Consider the following 537-nt stretch of genomic DNA (forward strand, 5'->3'; position numbering starts at 1 on the left):
CCACGGGCTCCTGCCCCTCCACATCCCGCGTCTTGGAGTTCACCAGCTCCCTCCGGATCTCCGGCGAGATCTGCGGGTGGCTGTGGAACTTGAGCAGCTCAAGCAAAGCCTCTTTCTGCTCCGAGGAGAGGTCCTCTTTGTAGCGCTGGGCGAAGGCCAGGAAGCTCTGGTGCCACAGGACGGGCAGGACACGCTGGTCCGTGCGGAAGGCCAGGAAGTGGAAGACGAGGGCATCCACCACACGGAAGGGCAGAGCGTACTTCTTGTCGATGAGCAGCCGGAGGAAGATGCTGTTGGCGCCGCTGTACTGCATCTCGGCGATCTTCAGCATGGCCGCGCTGCGGGGACGGAGGGAGCACCCAGGTGAGACACAAAGGTGACAAACACCCTTAAATCTCAACCCAGGAGGGAGCTGAGCAAACACCCCCCAACCACCACCACCACCTCTGAGATGCTGAGGGACAGATTGGAGGCGCTGCAGTGGTGTCCCTGAAGGAGAAGCCGTGACCCCCACCAGCCCCCCCATGCGTTACCTGG

General features: G+C 62.4%; 1 protein-coding gene across 1 annotated transcript; it reads right to left on the minus strand.

Annotated features, from left to right (window-relative positions):
• Window positions 1–4: 4 nt before the first annotated feature.
• LOC114818996 (bystin-like) lies at window positions 5–338 on the minus strand (the record flags this gene model as incomplete). The annotated part of the gene is made up of 1 exon (XM_029087125.1): window positions 5–338. A coding segment is annotated over one exon (334 nt), but the record flags the coding sequence as incomplete, so codon positions are not given.
• Between the last annotated feature and the right edge of the window lie 199 nt (window positions 339–537).

This window comes from Antrostomus carolinensis, unplaced genomic scaffold (genome assembly GCF_000700745.2).
Source record: "Antrostomus carolinensis isolate BGI_N321 unplaced genomic scaffold, ASM70074v2 C12805852, whole genome shotgun sequence".
Classification (NCBI taxonomy): domain Eukaryota; kingdom Metazoa; phylum Chordata; class Aves; order Caprimulgiformes; family Caprimulgidae; genus Antrostomus; species Antrostomus carolinensis.